Consider the following 22,323-nt stretch of genomic DNA (forward strand, 5'->3'; position numbering starts at 1 on the left):
GGTTTTGGGGGAGATTAATTGAACGGAAACTGAAAAAATTTCATATTATTTTCAAAGTAAAAGGGGCATAACTCTGCCAAAAATCATCGAACCATGACCAAAATTCGAACTTGACCTGTATTTTCTCAAGACATATCCATATGTCAAGTTTGAGTTGAATGTGTTTTACCGTTGGGGAGATAATGAACGGAAACTGAAAATTTCAGATTATTTTCAAAGTAAAAGGGGCATAACTCTGCCAAAAATCATCGAACCATGACCAAATTTGAACTTGACCTGTATTTTCTCATGACATATCCATATGTCAAGTTTGAGTTGAATGTGTTGTACCGTTGGGGAGATAATGAACGGAAACTGAAAATTTCATATTATTTTCAAAGTAAAAGGGGCATAACTCTGCCAAAAGTCATCGAACCATGACCAAATTCGAACTTGACCTGTATTTTGTCAAGACATATCCATATGTCAAATTTGAGTTGAATGTGTGCAACCGTTCTTAAAATAATGAACGGAAACTGATGATGACGGAATGACAGAATGACGGAAGGACGGAACAGGGTAACACTATATGCCCCGGCCATTACATGGCGGGGGCATAAAAATATGGTTATCTACATGTGATTTTTTTTTTCAGGAAGGCATGCACTCCCTAATTTTCATCCTGCTCATTTTCATCCTACAGTCGAGCTCAATGACTTTCAAAGAAATATGGTTGTTTAATTAGAGATTATTTCTTCCCCACTCATATTTCTTCCCCATATATATTGCTTTACTCTGAAACTATATATTATATACATTGTACAATGGTCATATTAACCATAAGAAAGTCATCTAGACAGTCTGTAATTATATCAGCATGTAACTTCAGAAAATTACTGCATCACTTAAAAACAAATACTGGGGTAAGTATAATATACCATGCATTTTAAAATGTTTTCAATGTTCATATATTCCAACCTTTGATTCAAACTAGGAAATAGTTTTAGGATTTCGGTTGAGAAAAGAAGCTATTTTTGTTCATGAATTTTGAACTTCTAAATCGGACTGAGCACTGGTAGTGACAACAACTTGTTCTGCTTGCTCTGAATTGACAACTATCTGTTGTACCTGGTTTGTGGATGGGTTTAATGTATACAACATGTTATCACCATCTTGTACCACTGTTAACACATGGGCAGCTTCCAACTCCTTCTCTGTTAATGTTGTCTTAAAAAATAATAATAATGTATTATTTTTGTATCATTTTTATACTATATTTAACGATGGATCATTATTTACTTGTATATTTAACAAGTGATTATCATAAACTTGTATATTCTATGTACAAATATGTTAGGAATCATTTACTTGTATATTCTATGTTAAAATCATATTAAGAACATCATTTTCACCATTACCTCAATATCTGACTAATAAAACTTAAGCTGCCACAATATTGACAAACACCATAACCATCTCTTTCTCAATTAAGAATCAGTTATCCTATAATTAAATTAAATTATATAATTATTATATAATCTTACATGTACATCATGTAGTTCTAGTTCTTGCTCCTCGTGTAGAAGCTCAGCCTCGTCAGCTGTTGTTACCTCAGGTCCACCAATCACAATAGTTTTACCGAGGGCTGATGTTGGAATGGTCTTACTGATTGTTGTGGCTGACAAGATCTTAGGTACATTTCCTGGTAAAAATAAACAAGTCCAATATGCACATTTTGAAGTGTTAGCATTAAAGGGTGTTGTTAAACTTGACAAATTTATTCAGTCAAACATGTTCTTATGGCCACCTCTGAGTAAAGAATATTTACAGGAAACCTATAATGTATCAATTTATTTCCCCCTTATAACAATCAAATACGACTACTTATATGTGTTGAAAAGCCACATGTCCTATCATGAAAGGTCATTTACCATTTCCCTAATATAGAACTTTATAGATATGCAGTGGAATGTACTAAATGGCAAGCACATCTCAAGGTGTTTTTTTCCCCTAATTGCTAAATCACCAAATTGTCTGGTTATTTTATTTATTTGGATTTTTTTGCAGATCCAAGTTGTCTAAAAAGTTAACAAACTAACATGAAAACTACTAGTATAAAATCATTTCTGCTATGTTACTCCATGCACTATTAAACAGTTCCTAAGAGAAAAGATACCTGCAGAGATTTCATGTATAACACTACCAGCAGCAATAGTTTCTGTACCATCTAAATTCTCCATGGCCGCTTCCTGTCGTTCAATCTCTTCAAGGGCTGCCTCAGTCAAGTCCTGTAATGTTGTTCCTGGAAAAAAAGTTGAAATATCAATACAAAATGTTTCATTAAAAAAACCCTTAATTATACTGTGAAAATTAGTTTAATTTAAACATTTCAAAATGACTTGTGAACTATGTTTAAAGCTTATATTAGGCAGTGTAAAAAATCACTTCCTGGATAAACAAGTACTGATGTTATTAAGGAAGTGTAGGCATGACACTGTTGACCTAGCTGGAAGGTTGAAATACACTACAATTCGTTCAAAAACTAGCAACTATAGCTAGCATTATTTCAAAGCAATATCTTAGTTTCAAAAAATTTAATATTCAAACATAACCATATAAATGTATACATTTACAATACAAACTAATATCTTAAAACTATGTACTATTAAATACAAAAAATACATGTATATACATTGTCAACATTAGTCACATTTGAAACTGTTAAGTCACCTCTGTTTGCATCGAAAGATCTTACGTTACCTTCAATGCATTATGTCAGATCATATTTTAGAACCTCAGAAACACCTCTCATCTTCCTTTTTAATCAACAGTATTCTTTGGAGATTGGGGGTCTTTTTATATTTTAGACATGATTACAATTTTACTTTAAACATTTTTCACTATCAATTATTGCTCAATCACAATCATAATAAATAGTCTACTGAAATGTATATCTCTAATTCAGTTAAACATGATATTAACATCAATGTCAATATTGATCTAATTAAACTACCCTCCCCCTCCCCTCTGATGCAAGGACTTCCATGTTATGGTCAAGGTTATAGTGTGTTCAGACAAGACTGAGAAATACACACAGAGTGGTAAAGTGGTTATTGTATCAGACCAGATATCCAAGTATCACGAGCGGACTGGGTTGAAAACCAATCAGAGGCAAGTATTTCTTTCCTAAAGCAAGAAGCTTCGCACTCACTGCTTATTACTGGTTGGTTACCGGAACTGGTTGGTTACCAGAACTGTTGGTTACTGGTTGGTTACCGGAGTGTTTTTATAAGGTTATAGCTTCCTACACAACTGATCTAAATTCTGTATCAACTAAATAAACTGATGAAAAACAATACACTCTCCCAATCTATTCATCCAAGGGCATAAAAATTTATGTTTGTATTTAATATACCTCTATGTTGACTTTTAATGTGATCTTTGAGCAGTATTTTCCTGGCAAATCCCTGTCCACATAAATCACAGACATGAGGCTTCTCTCCAGTGTGAACTTTCATATGGTCTTTTAAATTGCCATTCTGGGCAAACCCTTTACCACATACCTGTAAAAACATCAAATACATTTTTATCAGTAACTAAAAACAATTTATTTCAGAATATGTCTATTTCTAGCGAGAACAAGCCCTAGAAATATCTACATTTTGGTTCTGATATTAAATATACCTATATAGTTTGCTTACCTTTAAACAGAAAATTTTTCATTTAAAAAAACAAAATGTGTAGATCATACATCTCAGTACTAATACAGAAACCATGAAACTCTGAAGTAACTGAGGCTAAACCTTAATATATTACCTGACACTTGTAGGGTTTTTCTCCAGTGTGTGTTCTCAGATGTCGATACATATCTCCTATCTTTTTCACCTTACGTCCACAAACAGTGCATACGAATGGACGCTGCCCAGAATGTATTTGAAGATGAACCTTTAAATATAACAATACTTTTATTGCATACATTCACCTTACATTTAAAATCTGATAGATTGTACAGAATTATATTTCTTGCCAAGCAGTTTACCAGAACAAGTAGATTAACTTTTGTAACAAACTGATAACTTCTGAACATGTCAGAGCAGAAGTACAGTGTGAATGACCTTAGTTTAAAACAATATTTTATTTATAAACATTACCTTTACATGATAATTGACAAATAATAAATTGCACAGATTTAGTAGGACCTTAGAAAAGAATTCATGATATATCATGACAAAAGTGACCTGCACTACTCCAGAATCATAACCAGGATTTTCATGAATTGAAACTTATTAAAATAACAAATTCAAAAGATGACAATTATAAGGCAAAATATGCACATCAAGCACTGTTTGGGTCTACGAGTTATTTATGTTAATTCTATCTTACATGTACGTAAATGTGCAGGTGAGAAAGACAAATTTTTTTACACTTATATTAGACAAACCTGTAGTTTTTCAGCATGGAAAAATCCCTTACAACAGATACCACACCTGTATGGTGATGCTTCCTGAGGACGAACATGGATCTGTGTGTGACGTCGCCAGTTTCCACGTTCAGTAAAAGTTTTTCCACAAACAGCACAAGTAAATGGCTTTTCACCTGTAATAAAATGAACTACAATGTCATATAAAAGTCTTTGAAAAAATTCATTTATTGTTAATTGAAAAGAAGTTAAATAAATTCTCTTATTAACAAGGAAAAAAAATGGATTTCCATTACTATTTAGTAAAAAGTGTAATCTTACAAAAGTCAAAAGTCATTTACATTATCATTTACAATGAATTTTCCATGAAAACTATCTCTGAATTGTTTTAAATAAATCTTTACTATATATTTACAATTGTTCAAAAGCCAAAAAAATAAATGAACGTTTTAAGTTTAACATACCTGTGTGTATTCGGGCATGCATTCTAACCTCGTACTTCTGGGAGAAACATTTACCACAGTATTCACATTTATACAGTTTACGATCATCTGTATGTATCATCATATGACGTTTACAGTTACTCTTGTTAGTATACTAAAATAAAACAAACATAATTTTTACCAAAAAAAATAAAAACTCATTTGAACAACAAATAACTAATAACTGATAAAACTCAATTAATTTAAAATTACTTTACAATTAAAATGCCAAATAGCAATATAATTCTGGGCTTCCATTAGTGGAAGTTTGGGAGTCATTTACTCCTGATTATGGCTAGTGACTTTCAAAATATAATGCTTTTCCTTCAATACCTATATAATGTGACTTCCAGTGTCAGACATTTCAGTCTCTGACTTCATAAGTTTGGAACTTAATGAAAGCCCTGAATATATACATGTATATAAAGTACCTTTACCATGCAAAACACTGTAAAAGGATAATGAATTTTGAAGAAAAAAAAATATTTATGCAGAAATGAAAAAATGTGTATTTATTACATGTATGTAGAACACTTTTACAATAAGCATTGTAACACTTATATGAAGAGTAAGTTTAAGAAATGTATACAACTGAACCAAAGAACATAACAAAAAAAATTTAAATCAAATTTCATTTTAAATAACCTATAAAACAGCTCAATAACCTGTGTTTTTTATATAAAAAAAGACATTATATACATGTATGCTTCAAATTTACCTGCTTGCCACAGACATTGCATGCATAGATATAGGAGCTCCATCTATTTTTCGGAGGTGAGACTATTTTCTCTAATGGTGAAGCAGAAGGACTTCCAACAGGACTGTCTTCCTTTGATGAACCAGCTTGGTCAGCACCCCCTTAATAATGAAACATTTCAATATATTGTTATATCCTTTGATGTCAGAAGAAATCTTGATCGTCTTAAAAATAATGATGTCTCAAGAGGCATCTATCCCATAAGATAAATTAATAAATAAATAAAGTACAGAAAGATTCTAATAAGCGTCATGTTTTATCAACCTAAATAGTAATCTAAAACAAATATCATTTAATACACAACAAGAATTTAGTAATATCATTCAATACACAACAAGGAATGAAATTCAAATATCTTCCCTATCTTTTTTTTTTTTTGGTTGGGTTTTATGTTACATTGACACTGTTAAAATCAAATGGTAACTTTAAAGTTTTATTGCTAGAGGATGACCTCACATGATCATCCATGTATTATTAAAGGAACAAACAGGCATCTGAGTAGAACCATGAAACTTCCATAAGCTGGCTGGATAACTTCCTCACATAAAAGAATCCAAAAGGATATAAATCCATGGTGGTGAGGAGCAAGTGGTGAAAAAGCTCCTGTTTTCTATACTTTCATATGCAACAAACAAGAGAAATACAACAATGGAATGATTTTTAAAAACATAGAGCAAAGTGAGCTTGCTGTGATCAGACACTAGTACTAATCCTTTCTTTCTGAACAATACCTGTATGCACTTTAAGATGCTTCTCACAGTCCTCTTTCACAGCATACTGTACACCACAAATGTTACAGGCATAAACAAAACCACCTTCATTATCCTCCACTGACCCATCCTCCATCAGCTCAGTATCTTCTTTAATATTCAGGGAATCAGGGCTGGCGATATTTTCTACCTCTTCAGTTGCAGCCACATAATTATCAGTGTGAGGACCATCTTGGTTGAGAATATTCCCTGTATCGAGGCAAAGTTGTTTGTTGAGGCTTTTATCATCGTCTTTTGGCACGATGTCTCCAGGCATGTACACACCTCCAATCTTTAAGTCAGCTGACCCATACATCAAATCACGCTGTTTTTTCAGCTTCCTTTCCTAGAGAGATTGAAACAAATATTGTGGTCAATTGTACAGTGCAAATATTTGCATAGTTTAGACTTAAAAAGACCTGAGTAAAATTTTCTTTAAGCTGTCTCTAATTTTAAGACAAAGACAGGTTTTTAATAGATAGTAGTAAAGTATGGGAAAAGAAACAGCATTTTCCATTTTCACATTTACCTTTGTATCAAAACTAATGTTTCAAATGCTTGATAAAAGAAGACTTTATTCACAAAATCAATATTACAACTATGATTATGTCTACTAAATGACATAACATCAAACATAAAAATTGGATAAAAATAATAAAATCAATTAATCATATTTGAATGATACACGATGTTAATGCGACTAGATTTAATACATATTACAGTATTGGGTGGACTGAAATTTATTTAACTGCTTGGATGGTTTGCTATAAAATTGATAAAACATCTATATACATTAACAATCCTTGTCTGATCATATTCTAAGTTGTTTCTCTATAAATCCTTTACTATCTATACATATCCTTTACTACATGTTATTGATTATCACTTCACTCCTCTATACAGTTAAAAAGTTACAAAACCATTTACTTCGTAGGCAATTGATCAGATAGATCTTATCACCTCCATAATTAAATTTTAATTAAAACAAAATAAAAATTGACAAATAAAATACAGGTGAAATAAATAAAATACCTCTCTGACATGAATATCCAGGTGAGCTTTCAGTGTAATTCTTAATGTAAACAGTTGACCACACACCCCACACATATAAACATCATCTCCATTATGTGCGGACAGGTGATTCTGCCAACTTATCTTATTTCTACATACCTGTATAAATAATACAACATTAGCTACCTATGTTAATCATTCATATAAAAACAATATATCACAATGACTGTAACTGATTTATTGCCTATGTTTCAACACCTTATATGTTAAATCTTTTGAATAAGATTAGCTCATATTTTAAAACTTTCAACCTAAGATACCGAAACAGCGCAACTTTAGATACTTACACTTTTGGTAGTTTGAGCTATCAGTAATAAGGTTTTTCAATTTAATCTTCAAATCATGGAAAATGACAACCTCTACAAAAGACACAATTTATTTACACAATCAAGTTACAACATAAAAAACTTCAACAAAACTCTTTCTAAAAAAAATTCACCTAAACCTATGAATATTTATTTTAATACAGATTTCTTACTTTTGCACAGATATTACAAGTGTAGATTCCGTTAATGGGGCCAGCAGTGACATCCTGTGTTGGCTTATGCTGCTCTTGTTCTAATTTTCTAGTTTTGGCAATAGTTTTACGGACAATTTCTTTTACAGTAGGTAGATCCTCCAGTCCAAACACAGTCTCTGTCTGGGTCTCGTTGTCACACAATCTTGTCTCACCTCCCTCAGAAATATCCTGCTCTACATAGATACCTTCTGTTCCATCTGAAGCTGTAACACCTGTAAATAGTAAAAATAAAAATTTGGTACCAAAACTGAATAAATGCAAAACATTTTTCTTGAGAAAGTGACATTAAAGATTATGCTCATAGTCATATTGAACTCAATTATGACAAAATTAAGAGTTATTTCGACTTTTATCTATGTATCCACTATTTAAAATTGGACGGGCATAATGCATGGGTGCAAGTTGAAAATTGGGCATATGCCTGAAAACTTGCACCCATGATAATGTCACTTTAATAATTGCTTAAAAGCCTGGAAGTTCATCACTCAGTAGCAGCTAGTCCCTAGAGTGTAAATATGCACATATTGTAAGAAAAAAACTGCAGGAATTTTGTATTATTGAGCTACAAATATCAAAGCAAATATTTTTCAACTATGGGTGGGAAAATTTTTATCAATGAAAAATTTACAACAAAGGGAATATCTAATTCTTTCACTGAAAATCTTACACTGACATTATGTGACAAGAAGCTAGATGCTGATTTTTTATAACTCATGAGACTGCTTCCTAGACTGACCAGTACCAATGTCATGTTAAAGGTATAGGAGCCTATATGACTAAGTAGATAAAGTTGCTAACTTTAAATAACTTGCCCCTCACCAAAATCCAGCTGGCCACTTTGTATTTTTTTCATGTGAAGAAGCTATTCCAGCCAGTATGGTTTTACCCAAATGTTTGCTCTTGCCAAGGGTCGCCCAAGGTCTTCAACCATAAGGAAGATGCTACATGGCTTAAAAAGTGTCAGTGTTACATTAAATCTGCACTTACCAGAGCCACCAAATGTGACCATAATAAGTTGCTGGTCATCTGTTGGTGTTTGTACAGCAATCAGCTGTTGATCTGTACCTGCATCACCTGCCTGCAGATCTTCAATCTCTGTCTTGACCACTTGTACACTCGCCATTGCACACTGGCCTGACAATTAAAAAGAAAAATTGTTTTTAACATGTACATGCTTTTTGCATAGACACCAGAGGCTCAGACGTTTTTGAAATGCATTATATCAAGCTCATAGCAGGCATAACTTTAACTTTTGCCTGAAGTACAGCAAAATAATGTGTAATAAATAAGCCTGCTCTTCATTGGAGGTTATTTTGGTTCCCTGTCCTATCATATTTGGAGAACGCCAGGAATCAGTTTTTTTCTGGTTTCCTATCTCATGGTTCCAATTCAAAATTCCATTAATCCAAATACGAAGATTTGTGAAAGTACTTTTCCCGAAATGGGAATCTTAGGGTGTTCATGATCATCGGATGTTATCTACGTCTCTGGCTTTACATAGGAAATAGAAGGCTTTCAGGAGAGTTAAAATCCTGAACTTCTGAAATGATCCTGAAAACTTTTACTCATGAATTAAAGTATTACAAATTTTGTCAAAGTGCTCACTTTGAGGTTCAAGACTTATTCATGAGGGTATGTCAAAGGCCGGGACCGCAAAGCAGGCCGGGCTTTGGCTTGCCCGGCTATAGACTATACGTGTATATTTAAGACAATCAAATAAAAAAACAATTAAAGAATATATAAATTCTATACCGATCAATGAAATTTTCAGTGTCAGTTCTAGTTGGGCGCCGCCATTTTCATTTATGTAACTCAATGATAGTTGGCGGGTATTCAAAAACAATTGCAAGTTTTCTGATTTATAATAATTGTCGAGTATTTCGAGTGAGTATGAAATGTTTATTGTTCATGTATTCCGCTTATAAATAAAATTTACTTGACTTGAAATACCCAATGACACCTTTTATTTATGAACATTTTCTTAAACCGACTTTTCCGTTCATAGGCTTTGCCTAATTTCATATTATTATCTTTTGTCAAATTATGAGATTAAGGTCACAGTGATATTAATTCTGCTTAAAACTAGAAGACAGTTTGATAAACAAAGGGCAAGGTCGTATTTTATTTTGTCCTCCAGCAAAACAATGAAATTTAACATACAAACATTGATACTCCCATGATCAATTTGTTTGAGTTGTTTGAACTGTCGAAGAAATTTCTCATCAATGTAAAACAGGCGAATTATATGCTTTTCAATGACATTGAACAACAAGCTTCTTGGCATTCACGGTCTCTTCGGCGCATGGGCGTCAATTTCACACTGATTCCTAAAGTTCGGATGCAAATAACAGGTATTCAAAGCAAAAAGTCATTTATCTGTATACTTACAATGGTAGGAAATACGATTTCAATCTCCTGACCGATGAAATTCCTGTGTATCCTCGAATGTCAGCCGACATTTACCAAATAATGCAAATGGCTGCCAAGCGCCGAGCAGGGCGGAAGTGATCTTTTTGCAAGGGAAGTAATCCAAAATTTTACGCGGGAAAATTCAAAAAACGTCACCGTACCATGAAAACACACGTGCCGGCTACGAAAACATTATTTTTTGTAAATAGTTAATGCTATATATATTCATACATGTAATGTTTATTGTTTAAGATTTATTTCCTTTATGAAAAAAAAAGACTTAAAAATCTAGCACAATCTTGAGCTCCTGGTACATGCGCGTTCCTTTCAAGCCCGCGAGAAATTTTATCGTGTTAGATCTATCATGAAATGTCGAGGGCAACTCAAAAATCCGCGAGATCTACTTCCAAAATTATACAAAATGTCGCGGGGAATGTATAACCTCGATATTTATATCATTTGTTGGAAACAGAAAGGAACATTTTGACTTTAGTGACCTGTAGCGTCCATAGTTTGACTAAATTTTACCCGTCATTTGTCTATAAAAAGTCGACTTTTTTGCAAGTGTTGTAGAAATTCTATAAAGTCGAGGGGAAAATTATAACCCATAAAAAGTCGAGGATTTTAACCCACCACTTTTTATAAGAAACCGCGACTTTTTGCGGGCACAAAAAGTCGAATCTTAATGCTCAAACTCAACTTTTTACAGGACGAGGTTATGCACCGCGGATTACACTGGCTACAATCGGCTACCTTAAGTAGGCATATGTTTGCGTGACTTAATCTACTATGTCGACACAAAATGTCGCGGTTTCCTTCGTAAAACTCTACTTTTTACGACTGAAGTGTGATTGAAAAACTCGAGAGTTTCTATAAGCTGCGACAATTTCGACATAAAATTTCGTGGACGCGACATTTTAAATATAAACTGACCGTAAAATTTCTTGCGGCTTAAAATGGACGCTATCGGCCACCACACGTTCCCCGCGACATTTTGTACGATCACGGATTTGTTAGTTGCAAACAATAAATGGGAGTATGGGAAGGGAAACCAAAGAAAGAGGACAAGAAAAAAACCGCAAGCGCCTGAATATTTAACCTCGTGTTACTCACGGATTTATATTACAATACAGGGTGTAATATAAATCCGTGTGTTACTGTATAGCTTTATTATTTTAGTATATACATAGACAGGAATAACTATTATAGGTTTGAAACTTGAAAATAGTTTTAAGCTAATTAGATGATTTAATTGATGTGGTTCAAGTTTAAGTGTCTTTTTATTGCACGTTGCTTGCATTGATCTATATTTTTTATACAAAATCATTTTAGCGTTCTACAAGGAAATATTAGGGGTCAAAAAGTAGAATTTGGTAAACACAGATATGAAAACATTGATATAATTTTGTTATGTAGGTCATCTAGTATGTAGAAAAAATATCTCCTAATGAATGGACTGACAAGATCGGTGCGTTATTGGACTCGATCCTTTGATGTAAAATTTGCTTGGACTTCATTTACCAGACTCAACTCTAACATGAGTTCTTCAGTGACAGAGTTTTCCATCGGGAGAGGTACATATTGAATTATTAATCATTCTTAATCTTAATTGAGAACGTTCTTGAAGAAATAAAAACAAGAGTTGTAGAGTTGATGCAGCCATCAAGCTTGATAATTTTCAGCATAATATAGAAGTAGCTAGAATTTTGACACTATTAGTTTTATAATGTTGATTGTATTATATGAGCACATTGGTCAGACAAGGAAGTGCAAATCTTGATCTACCATTATAAATAAAAATTATCAAACCTGCATAGAGTTTTTAGAAAAAAATATCATAATTTACTTTTATGAAAATCTTTGTGGAACATCTATGCTTAAAAGAAAGGAATTTTAACCTAGATTATCTAAATTGCCTAGATAATCTAAATCTTGCCATTAACGTCCTAGTTTTTAACACTGTAACGTCTCCCAGTCATATACGGATAACCTTATATGTTGTGCACAAGTTATACATACATGTATCTAAAACCATACTGTCAATTGAGATATTTGATATGTTAGTCTGTTAACAATACTTGTCTGTTACAAACAAGTTAGAACAAATCATGATCCTTCAATGGATAATATTGGCGTAGGAGCTTGGGTCACTTGTTTTTGTCCCCCGCCTTTTCGAAGAAAAAAGGGGGATATAGAAATAGGCTCCGTCCGTCCGTCTGTCCGTCCGTCTGTCCGTATATTTGGTAGGTTCCATGGTCTATTGGTCCTCTTTTAAGACGTCTTTAAGTATGTAGATGAGCTTTAAAAAATAATGTCTAAAACAACAAAGCTAAAGGTAAAGATATTTGTCCTTTAACATTAAGTAGTCTATACTGATGATAATTAACCTCAACGCAATTTTCACGAGTAATAAGCCAAAGAAATGAATAGTAGGTCACTGTACAGCGGTCAATGAGCACGTAAAACGCACAGTAACCAGTGAAATAATGAAGGAGGTAAGCCCGGGCTTTGTTGCTAGCAATAGTCGCCGCCGTTCAATCCCCATAATATTTATGATACATAAAAATCTTGTATATCTATATTATTATGTATCATCAACTTCAGGTCAAGCATGTCCACCATTAAAGCCGGGAGTTTTACGACTATACAGTATGAGGTTTTGTCCCTATGCTCAACGTACACGTCTTGTACTGGAACATAAACAGATCCCGTAAGTATGAATTGTTATTAAATGGTAATGAAACAAAGCTCCTTATCTTGATTATATGGTTTTATTGAAATATTAAAAGGAAGCTACTGAGATGGTTTGCCTTGACGGAACTGAAATCATATTTTGGACATTTGTGTATCATATTCATTATTGTGAAAGAAAGAAATGACTGGAATCACAGAAATCACAGAACCATGTAACTAAGCTTTACAAAGATGATTATTTGTATCCTTACTTTTTCCTGGGAAGATATGTCTTCCCAGCTTTTAGCTAACACATTGTGAAGAATAGTTGATTTATTCTGGGGTTATATGCACGAAACATTGCAATGCACAAAACATATTGTTCATTGTAAAATACAAAAGTGTAGATGTAAAGCTGTAAAGTTGCCCTATGACACGTACTTAAAACTACCACATTCCTTCAAAAACGTTAAATGTAAATTGTAGTTTTTTTTGCGGTTGCAGTTTTGAAACGGTCAATGTCAACTTAAAGCGGAAACCTGATTGGTTATTTGAAATGAACCCTATCGGACTTGTGCCGGTACTAGAATGGGATGGGCACGTTCTTCACGAGTCAGCAACGTGCAATGACTATCTTGATGAAGTGTATCCACGTGAAAAATTAAATCCCAATGACCCTTACCAATTAGCTAGGGACAGGCAACTATGGGAGTCGATGAACAAGGTGCGGAAAAGTATATCAGTTTTTTTTCATGCATTTGTACGTGTCTCTCATGTGATAAGTTATTACTGTTGTTAATAAAAGGGTTTTCAGGTTTTGGTTATCTGCCTAGGATTCATGTTAATCTGTAACATTTTTTTCCTCCTGAAAATAAGCTGACTTCAAAATGGTACACAATGATATGATAACTATTATAACAAAACAGACATTTTATTTTTATACAAGTACATAATCGGTCGTCATGGATACAGTTATTCAATTTTTACATGTCATGTGATGATGATGAGAGTCAAAACTTTGCATGGAATGAGATCAAGTTATATTAACTTGCCACGCATTTACGAACCTCTTTAACATCTTTAACTTATTCTTTAACTACACACATTTTTCAGTTGATAAGTTCGTTCTACGATGTTGCTGGCACACAAGGACAAGATAAGAAAGTCTTTGATAGAATGATGCGAGCGTTCACTAGGTATGAGAAAGAATTAGCTTCGAGGGGACAGGGACCATTTTTCGGAGGTGAGCCAACTTTGTTGTACAATAAATGTTGCTTATCTTTTATAAATATTCCGATACAAAGAAGATTATTTTGCTAAGCAATATTTTTTTAAAGGTGTGTCAAAAGAAAGTAATCATTTACTTATTGGAGGGCTGTAAAGTCTTTCTTATATAGATCTAACATGTAAAAATTATTTTAAAAAAAATGCGCAGTGTTATCTTCTTTGATATATATTTTTTGAAAACTAATGACGTAATTTGATGTCATTTTCAATATACATCCCGTCAGCAAACTAGGGAACCAATGATTTAAAAGAATTTTAATTTGAACCACATTTCGATATTTATCAAATATTTCAACTATTTTCTGTTTTATTAGGAAAGAAAGTGTGTATGGCAGATTTCATGTTGTGGCCATGGTTCGAGAGACTTCCGGTGGTAAATGCTATTGTACCGGAAACAACTATAACAGATTCAAATTTCCCGCGTCTTTCGTCTTGGATGCGTCACATGTATGAACTTCCGGCTGTGAAAAAGACAATGTTTGACAGGGAACACCATGCTCATTTTTTAAAGTCATTAATGGTTGATAAAAATCCAGATTACGATTACGGACTTGTTCAGTCATCAAAGTTATGATGTGACGTTTTGTTTATCTTAATATAGACTTTTGTATTTTCGTATTATACAAAACTGCCAATGTGATACCAATCTATATACATTGTATTTATATTGATTTTGTACATAATAAATATAAAAAAACGACCATTTGTCTTCAGTTCAAATACTCCAGTGGCAGAACTTACTTTTTAATATTTTTATAAAAAAAACTTACTCAATATATTAAACTAGATCTAGTAAGTATTGAATTTATTAACTTGAAGGTCATCCAATCTGACTAAAGTTCAGATCATCTATGTAAAGGCTTAAGAAGATCTGGGCTGAAGTCAGATCTTGGGGTCATCAACATTGCAATTCTTTGCCCACATTTTAGAATTAATTATTTTCCGGCCATTATATAAGGTATGCACAAAATGTTTGAACAATAACACTTGAAGAAGAGTTCATGATAAGACAACTGCTGTACATGTACCAGAATTTTTTAGTATAAATGAATTGGAAAATTCAATCTGATAAAAATTTTGACATGACAGCACTGGATTTTTTTTTTCAAGATTGTGTAACATTTGATGTAAGTGTAGAGAAATAATTTGCGTGCAAAATTTCAGATCATTTACTTATAGATAATTATATTAATTGTTAAAAATACCTAAACTTGCATTGTTCTTTCTGTTTTAAGTGCTATGTACAGCCGATCTTTGTTAGAAATTCAAATTTTATGGTTTAAGGCTTTTTGGCCACAGTGGAGTTCCTTTAATTAAAACAACTCGTAAGTAATGCCATGATTACGTTAAACGTAAACATAAGAAGATTTTGGGTGTGCTTTATAAAGAATCCTAGGACCAATTTCAGTCGTAAGTGCAAAACTGGGATAAAAATGCGTTTCAAGAAAAGTCCCTAAGTGCAAACTTAAGGCTAAAGTACATACACTCATAAAAATGTTGAATCCTAACTACAGATTCAATTTGTTCATTTAAAATTTATAAAAATCAGCTGTTATGCATTTAGTACATATGAGCCGTGTCACGAAAAAACCAACATAATGGGTTTGCGACCAGCATGGATCCAGACCAGCCTGCGCATCCGCGCAGTCTGATCAGGATCCATGCTGTTCGCTTACCAACCCTATTACAAATAGAGAAACTGATAGCGAACAGCATGGATCCTGATCAGACTGCGCGGATGCGCAGGCTGGTCTGGATCCATGCTGGTCGCAAACGCACTATGTTGGTTTTGTCATGACACGGCTCATATCTTTTAAGTATATACATTCTATATGTATAGGTGCTGACCATCCTTTGACTTTTGGCGAAAGAGGATTACTTATCCGAAACTAGTGATCTCCATGGCATTTCAAAGTCATCGAGTAGCCGAATAGTTGGAAGAGTATGTGAGGCCATTTGCAATAAGCTTAACAACATTAAGATGCCAGACCACACTCAAGCAGCAATAAGCAAACAGAGGTTTTATCAAATTGCCTTCTTCCCCCAATGTTAGTGGGTGCATTGATGGCACCCTTTTACCCATTATGGCACCACCAGGGACACAAGAACCCATATTTGTATGCCGCAAAGGATATCATGCCATAAATGTGCAAGCCGTTTGTGATGAAAATATGAGGTAAATAAATCCAAAAAAGTGCCTCAATGGGTCTTTCCAACATTGTAATGTTTCTCGTTAAGCTGTTACTACTGTATAATTTAATATTCTTAAATCAAGTTCAAAAATATCTACTGTGCAGTTCTTTTTTCTACAGTGCACCTGTATGTAAACGTAACACATGCCTTTAACATTTGACATTAGAGGAGAGTCAGGAGGGTAGAATCACATTTCGATTTTCTTTAAAAAAGAAAAGATTGAATTTTATTAAACTGTTCAAAAAAATGAAAACTTGCCCTGCGATTGACCTATTTTCACAGTCACATTTGGTGTTATGCTTCACATCTGGAACAGCGGAAATTCACATATACTTTTTACTGATGCTCATTTTTGAGATACATATGGGGTTCCACACCCGTGATGAACAGGAGCCTGCAACAGTTTCCTTTTTTTTTTTGGCGTTCTTTAGGGCTTCCATTTTTTCTATTTTACAAGCTCTAGACTTCATGTACATGCAACTTCGCTGAGAGTATACCATTTCTATGTACAAGAAACAAGAATCAATCAAAAACAAATACAATAACTCTTTGTTTCTTTCTAACTATTAAAACGAAATGATACTATACTTTCTTTATCGTGTTCACTTCCCGTTATGAACGTTTAAAGAAGTTTAAGATGTAGTACGGGTAAGTGTTATTTACAAGCGGTATACATGTACTTTAATTCTGGTTTATAATCTGGGCCGACGTTATATATACAATAAACATTTAATTAGTATCAAACATCAGAAACAAAAAGAAACGCATATATGTATGTTGAGATATGAGTTCTGGAATAACGGAATTTGCACTCGGAAAAGGTTGGTTCGTACTTCTTATCCAGTAAATCACAGTTTTAAACGGGTATTAACTTAATAACGTTTCCCTTCGTGGCATATATGTTAAATATTAATTATATATATAATTACATATACCAAAGATAAAAACATTTGGCATCAATGATGGAAAATCTATAGAATAAAACCCCGCAAGATATATTTATTGAATCATTTTGTATGTGCATGTAAATATATTTTGAATTATTTATTATTTTCTTGTGATTTTGCTGCACTTTATTTACTATACAAGTTATTCACTGTTGATAAAACTGCATTTACAACAGGTCAAGCATGTCCACCATTAAAGCCGGGAGTTTTACGGCTATACAGTATGAGATTTTGTCCCTATGCTCAACGTACACGTCTTGTACTGGAACATAAACAGATTCCGTAAGTATGTAGTTGATCGTCCACCGACGAGACACATATGTAATGAAATAAAATCTGTCTAAATTAATGTCTATATTGGTTATAGTATATATAAACAGAGACATAGATAACATGTTATCTATGTCTTATATAAACGGTTACGAATTTTAATGGCTAGTATCTCAGTAAAGTGACACAAAGTCGAATACTGGCACCCATAACAATGTTGTTTTTTTCTGCTTAACATTTACCCCATTACCAAGTTTGTTCTTTTTATTTCCATGGTAAATACATGTATAAAAAATCTAAAAGGTAACTTCAAATTTGTTATGTAAATAAATTGGTCATAGGCTAATATCTAAAACACACAGTACCTTGTCTGCACCTTATTTATATTATGTTCCCTTGATGTGCTTTTCAGCGTAGAAACCGTAAATGTGAATCTTAAGAAGAAGCCAGAATGGCTATTTGAAATGAATCCTACGGGAGTAGTTCCTGTTTTACAGTGGGGTGATCACGTGATTTACGAATCAGCAACATGCAATGATTATCTTGATGAAGTGTATCCTCAAAATAAACTTAATCCTACAGACCCATATCAACGAGCAAGAGATCGACAACTTTGGGAATCTATGGGAAAGGTACTGACTATAGAAACTCCTTATAAACAAAGTTTGTTAGTTTTCTATTGCTAATGTATAATCATTTTCTAAATGTTCCTGTTTGATGAAAAAATAATTTTGAGTTACATAGTAAAAAAAATTGAGCAATATAACATTTATTAATTTTAACTGAAACATGAAAAAATTAGAGTGTAATACCATTTACCAAGACTTAAATGATGACATAAAGTGTTTTCAAAATGGTTGACCTATGGTCTACGTCTGGCCCTTGGTTGAATATGTTGTTGTTTCCTTGTGTCATACAGCAGAAAATAACTAAATTTTACAGCTTATAAATATTTTGTGGTACCGTAGTTCATTGTTTTTCTTCTTGTTTCAAAGCGTAAAGTACCGTGTACTAAGAGGAACACATGCATTCGTTTCTTCTTTATAACGAAGAATGAAAATATATATTATTCACTTATCAACAAATGTCGTCCATTTGTACAATATCTTTTTGTTTTATTTTTTTCAGTTGATAGGCTCGTTTTATGACGTGGGTCCTGGAATACGGAACAACGATAGAACGGCTTTAAACAGAATGTTAAGAGCTTTTACCAGATACGAAAAGGAACTGGTCTCCAGAGGAGATGGCCCTTTCTTTGGAGGTAGTAATATGATCTATTTTGTTGTTTTTATTCTTGTTTAGTTAAACATTTAGTCGCATGAAAACGTTATTATTTTGCCATCGTTTACATGCTTACAATTTTAATGTTATAGATCTAAACCATATTAATAACAGAGCCAAAGCGAAATAAACGGCTAGAGCTAGGTCATCTGGGCATTGAACTGTAACTGATGTTGTTGTTTTTTGTCCCGAGTATGTTTAAAAGCTTTCAGGTTCTATTTTATTATGAAACTACAGCGTCAGGCTCTCGCGTTTTCCATTTAAATGTTTTTAAAATGCATTTTGTATTTATTCTTGGTATCCCCATCGCCACTTATATTAAATATCATTTCAGCTGTAAATTGATGACCTTTGTTGAAATTAAAATTTGCTTACATCGTACAGGATTTAAGAAAACAGATTCATAAAAAGTCCAAGTTTGGTATCAGTTTTAAGACCAAAACTAAGACAATTTTACGTTTTAACCCATTACTTCGTGAGCATTTTGTGAAAAATGGCTGTTTTCATTGAAAAGCATCCTATTACAAGTTCAAATTGCTATGAAACAATGGAAAAGGCTTCAATACTGTTAAAAAATGTTGACTGGATCATAGCATTTGTAACGGCATACTCAATCTTAAATTTCCTGTTACAATGGCAAAGAGGGGACATCTCAAAATTGCCAAAAATCACTATTTTGCGTTAAATTTTCCATCAAAACTTATTTCAAAGTGGTGCGACTTCTCTATAGATGGATATAGAGTTAAAGGCTTTTCAGCGTTGGTGACACGTTACCTTAATTAAATACGACCCGCGGCCGTGGCCATTTTTAGCCTCTCATAAGTCATGGCTCATCGACGTTCCGCTTTTCAGTGTGCATGGGCCAATATATTTTTGTCTAGAATATGAAATTATTTTCTGTGTTTACTCTTTGACTAATGATAAAACTGTTTACTTACGTACTTGTATCATGTCCTAGGACTGCGTATACACTTTAGGCTTTCTATGAAAGTCCTGGTTTTCTGGAATTATTAAAGAAGTTTTAGTAAGTTCTACATGTTTTATAAAGGAAATTATCGGAAATTTAAACTAGTTTTGCGATTTTTCTTATTTTTTATAATTATAGATACTCATACTAAAAAGTAACTGATTAAAAAGGGAGCCACCAACTAACTGTCCCTGAAAAAGGATATTTTAGTCTTCATGGCAAATTGCTAAAATAAAGCACACTGATACGTTATTCTATTTTATATTAATATTTTATTGCTATTTCATTTAAGTCATTATACAATGTTTAAAGCAATTTTACCGAATAAGATTTTTTTGTGTAAACCTACTAAATATTTCCTTAAAAAATGGGGGATATCTTGAAGATTTTTTTTTTCACTTTAAAATAATCTGTTGCAAAGAATGTCAGCAAATATTGATTCATGATAGAGAATGAAGTAACAAATACGATATTAGATCTATATCATATCATATCATTTCATATCACATCACATCACATCATATTATATATCATTTTATTATACATTACGTTTCAGGAAAGAAAGTATGTATGGCGGATTTCATGTTGTGGCCATGGTTTGAAAGACTTTCAGTGCTAAATGCTCTTGTTCCAGAAACAACTATCACGGATTCAAATTTCCCGCATCTTTCGTCATGGATGCGTCACATGTATGAACTTCCAGCTGTGAAAAAGACAATGTTTGACAGAGAACACCATGCACATTTCATGAAAACATTGAAAATTGACAAAAATCCCGACTATGATTATGGGCTTGTAAAAGCGTCGCGGTTATGAACAATGTACTGTTAGAATTTTTTCAACGTCACAAATGCTAGTTAAATTCAGATTTATTTTTATCCATAACTGTTCATATACATTCTATATGATTACTTGAAAGAAAACTTGATGTCCAAAGATAAACTCTGTTTCAACACAAATGTGATTATTGATGTGCGTTCCGAAGAGGCAACATACATTGTAGCAATGCACGATTTTATGTTTGTTTTAAAATTATTTTATAATTTATTTACACTAATGCGAAGTTGTATTCTGCTAGTTAATTATGACATGACATAATTTATTGCTCCTATGTTTTGTGAACCTGATACGACTGTATAGTATTGAAAATATTGATATATAAATCAACTAAAAAAACTTTTAAAAAATCAACAATATGACAAATGCGAATGAAAACAACAATCGTAACTTTTCGGCCCTTTCCGTCAGTTATTATCGGTAATTTCCGAGACGTTCGGATTGTGAAAACAATAGAAGGTTAATGGACCTTTTTTCATGTATTTAATATTGCAAAAGAACAAGGACGCATTTACTGCCCCGCAACGCAGGACGAATAATTTAATAAGACAAATGACATTGCAACAAAATATACGTCTTTTTCGGTAATTGCGTTATTCGTTATCTGGTTTTCGTATAAAGAAACTAGCTAGGTCATGCTTTTCACGTGCAGTGAGACGTCATCTCACAATTCTGTTTTCTAATGAAACTACCGGGGTCGTCATTGAAGTAAGCTATTTTCTCTTGGCGTCTTAAGTCATCCATATTTAACAACGGCTCGGGCTTTCATGATTTTCTAGTCTTTTCATGACATTTTGATAAATCATATGGTCCCAGGTCATTTAATTAAATAGAATATTGTATTTAAACCACCCTGCATGCTCAATGGCAATGCATTATAAAGTAGGAAATTTTGACTGTCAATACCATTTTTGTGTCGCCTCTACGGAGTCTGTAGCTCAAGCCCTTACGCATATTGCACGGGTTTTCCGGTTGAATGATTTTTGGCCGAGTTATGGCCTTTGATAAAAATGTGTTTTTTTTCTGTGTGTTGCTAGATACACAAAAGCTTGTACGGACTACTCCTCATAAACTACTGGTGCAATTTTATCCAAACTTTACAGGAATGATCCGTACCTAGTCTAGTTGTGCACTGTCCGTCTGTCTGTCCGTCTGTCACAAAACTTGTCCCAACATGAAATTGGCCATCATGAGGCGACACATGTGATCACTGATCGCTCTTGTTTAAAACTTCTTGTAGATCTACTTGGTTTAAAGTGGGACCATTTTTTAAATGTTCTTATTTAAGTTATTTGTGTTTTTCAACCAGAAATAAGCATTAGTTATTTCATTCTTTTTATATATTTCATAATGAATATTATTGAATATTTATATTGTTAACTCTGATAATTACATTATGCCAGCATGCCCATGATAGAAAAATAAATGTATTTATAAAAACCTTTTTATAAAAGTCTTTTTAATCTGAATTGCCAGAGATT

At 33.1% G+C, this 22,323-nt stretch overlaps 3 protein-coding genes across 5 annotated transcripts; 2 read left to right on the top strand and 1 right to left on the bottom strand.

The window, feature by feature from the left end:
• Window positions 1-599: 599 nt before the first annotated feature.
• On the bottom strand, window positions 600-10,518 carry LOC132759986 (zinc finger protein 354B-like). 3 transcript variants are annotated; one of them, XM_060751865.1, is made up of 13 exons: window positions 10,367-10,518; window positions 8,966-9,112; window positions 7,937-8,190; window positions 7,420-7,557; window positions 6,370-6,733; window positions 5,600-5,739; window positions 4,864-4,996; window positions 4,421-4,575; window positions 3,796-3,924; window positions 3,395-3,542; window positions 2,156-2,281; window positions 1,524-1,681; window positions 600-1,206 (listed from the first exon to the last, which is right to left on the bottom strand). In XM_060751865.1, the coding sequence occupies exons 2-13, from the start codon at window positions 9,099-9,101 to the stop codon at window positions 1,018-1,020; spliced, it is 2,070 nt and encodes a 689-aa protein (XP_060607848.1). In that variant the 5' UTR covers window positions 9,102-9,112; window positions 10,367-10,518; the 3' UTR covers window positions 600-1,017. The 3 variants fall into 3 exon arrangements, with proteins under 3 accessions (XP_060607848.1, XP_060607847.1, XP_060607846.1); XM_060751864.1 differs by lacking the exon at window positions 10,367-10,518 and adding an exon at window positions 10,139-10,277 and having other exon boundaries at window positions 2,183-2,281; XM_060751863.1 differs by lacking the exon at window positions 10,367-10,518 and adding an exon at window positions 10,139-10,277.
• Window positions 10,519-11,803: 1,285 nt separating this feature from the next.
• On the top strand, window positions 11,804-15,048 carry LOC132759988 (glutathione S-transferase omega-1-like). Its single transcript, XM_060751868.1, has 5 exons — window positions 11,804-11,961; window positions 12,992-13,097; window positions 13,565-13,784; window positions 14,174-14,303; window positions 14,662-15,048. The coding sequence occupies exons 1-5, from the start codon at window positions 11,835-11,837 to the stop codon at window positions 14,919-14,921; spliced, it is 843 nt and encodes a 280-aa protein (XP_060607851.1). The 5' UTR covers window positions 11,804-11,834; the 3' UTR covers window positions 14,922-15,048.
• A 2,176-nt stretch (window positions 15,049-17,224) lies between these two features.
• LOC132759990 (glutathione S-transferase omega-1-like) lies at window positions 17,225-22,286 on the top strand. Its single transcript, XM_060751870.1, has 5 exons — window positions 17,225-17,361; window positions 17,664-17,769; window positions 18,170-18,389; window positions 18,886-19,018; window positions 20,562-22,286. The coding sequence occupies exons 1-5, from the start codon at window positions 17,325-17,327 to the stop codon at window positions 20,819-20,821; spliced, it is 756 nt and encodes a 251-aa protein (XP_060607853.1). The 5' UTR covers window positions 17,225-17,324; the 3' UTR covers window positions 20,822-22,286.
• Window positions 22,287-22,323: the final 37 nt, after the last annotated feature.

The sequence above is a fragment of the Ruditapes philippinarum genome, unplaced genomic scaffold, assembly GCF_026571515.1.
Source record: "Ruditapes philippinarum isolate M1 unplaced genomic scaffold, ASM2657151v2 ctg339_1_1_1_1, whole genome shotgun sequence".
Lineage (NCBI taxonomy): Eukaryota > Metazoa > Mollusca > Bivalvia > Venerida > Veneridae > Ruditapes > Ruditapes philippinarum.